The sequence below is a fragment of the Bubalus bubalis genome, chromosome 6 (assembly GCF_019923935.1).
Source record: "Bubalus bubalis isolate 160015118507 breed Murrah chromosome 6, NDDB_SH_1, whole genome shotgun sequence".
Taxonomy (NCBI): domain Eukaryota; kingdom Metazoa; phylum Chordata; class Mammalia; order Artiodactyla; family Bovidae; genus Bubalus; species Bubalus bubalis.
In genome coordinates, this window is record NC_059162.1 from 11,364,986 (window position 1) to 11,366,822 (window position 1,837).

General features: G+C 42.6%; 1 protein-coding gene across 1 annotated transcript; it reads right to left on the bottom strand.

The window, feature by feature from the left end:
* Nucleotides 1-507: 507 nt before the first annotated feature.
* LOC102414422 (olfactory receptor 10R2-like) lies at nucleotides 508-1,464 on the bottom strand. Its single transcript, XM_006052508.4, has one exon. It carries the CDS (start codon nucleotides 1,459-1,461, stop codon nucleotides 508-510), a length of 954 nt encoding a protein of 317 aa, XP_006052570.1. The 5' UTR covers nucleotides 1,462-1,464.
* Between the last annotated feature and the right edge of the window lie 373 nt (nucleotides 1,465-1,837).

The window sequence follows — 1,837 nt, forward strand, 5'->3', positions numbered from 1 at the left end:
TAGTGACAGTTGCCTTGATGAGGAAACTTTTGCCCTTAATTTGGCAAAAAGCCTTGAGATGAACATACTGCTGCTGCTGCTGCTGAGTCACTTCAGTCGTGTCTGACTCTGTGCGACCCCATAGATGGCAGCCCACCAGGCTCTCCAGTCCCTGGGATTCTGAAGGCAAGAACACCAGAGTGGGTTACTATTTCCTTCTCCAATGCATGAAAGTGAAAAGTGAAAGCGAAGTCGCTCAGTCGTGTCCGACCCTCAGCGACCCCATGGACTGCAGCCCTCCAGGCTCCTCTGTCCATGGGATTTTCCAGGCAAGAGTACTGGAGTGGGGTGCCATTGCCTTCTCCGGATGAACATACTACTAAGTCTGTTTTACAAAAGAACACTACAGCCTCACAATGTCAAAAAACTTACCCAAGCCCACAGAATTATAGACTAGAAACCTTCATGATTTAAACATTAGTGATACATTTGACCCAAATGTGTGTGTGCTATTGAAAAAGAAATTAATTATAAAGTCTTAACATAATTATAAAATCTTAACCTAGCCTTCTCAATCATTTTCCTAATAGCCAGCTGTACATCTTTGTTCCTGAGGCTGTATACCACAGGGTTCAACAGTGGGGTGATGATGGTATAGGTCACTGTCACCAGCCTGTCTTTTCCTGATGTATATTTGGCTGAGGGTCGCAGGTAGACAAAGGAAGCACAGCCATAGTGGACAACGACCACAATGAGATGGGAGGCACAGGTGGAGAATGCTTTTCGTTTGCCTTCAGCTGATGAGATCTTCAGGATAGCAGAGGCGATAAATCCATAAGAGATGAAGATGAAGATCAAGGGCACAACAAGGACCAAGACCCCACCAATGAAGATGACCAGTTCATTAATGTAGGTTTCAGCATAAGCAAGGCGGATGACTGGTGAAATGTCACAAAAATAATGGTTGACCTTGTTGGAGCCACAGAAAGGGAGGCTAAAGACCAAGGTTGTTCCCAATAAAGATATTAGGAAACCACTGACAATACAAGTCACTGCCAGTTGCCCACAAACTCTCCAGCTCATGAGAATGGTGTAATGCAAAGGCTGACAGATGGCAGCATAGCGATCATAGCCCATCACTCCCAGAAGCAGGCAATTGGTGACAGCAAAACCAAGAAAGAAGTACATCTGTGAAGCACAACTCACAAAGGACATTGTCCTGAGCACAGAGAGCAAATTGATAAGCATCTTGGGCAGAATGACAATTGTGTAGAAAGTTTCAGAGGTAGAAAGGACACATAGAAAGAAGTACATGGGTGTGTGAAGGCTGTGATCCAAGCAGATTACTGAGATGATGGTGATGTTTCCACTCAAGATGATCAAATAGAGGCAGAGAAAGACCACAAAGAGGATAAGTTGCAATTCCCCAAGACTGGAGAAACCCAGAAGGAAGAACTCAGTAACACAGGAGGAATTGGCCATGGAGAGTTGATCTCATTGAATAAAGTCAATATGATCAAGTCCAGAGTCCTTTGAAACTAAGAAATCAAGGAGATTTAACCTTCATAAAGTCACCAGTCTGGTATGAAAGAGAAACAATGGGTGTGGGAGAGAAAAAAGGAAACCAAGATAAAATAATAAAGCATTTTATAATAAACTAAGTGAAATGTATCCTAAATTAATATGTGCCCACATTGCTAATTTTCTGCCAATGATTTTTGCAGAGAATCTGGGGACAAGTGTTCAAATGACATGGACAGACATTTGCTCAAAGAAAGTCTATTCTCCTGCTGCCTAAGAAATATAGTCCCTGCTTGTAGACTTATATAATCTCTGCTTAGTTTGTTGATAATCTAAT

Coding starts and splice junctions, on each gene's coding strand:
- LOC102414422 (XM_006052508.4), bottom strand. CDS start 1,461: ATGGCCAATTCCTCCTGTGTTACTGAGTTCTTCCTTCTGGGTTTCTCC.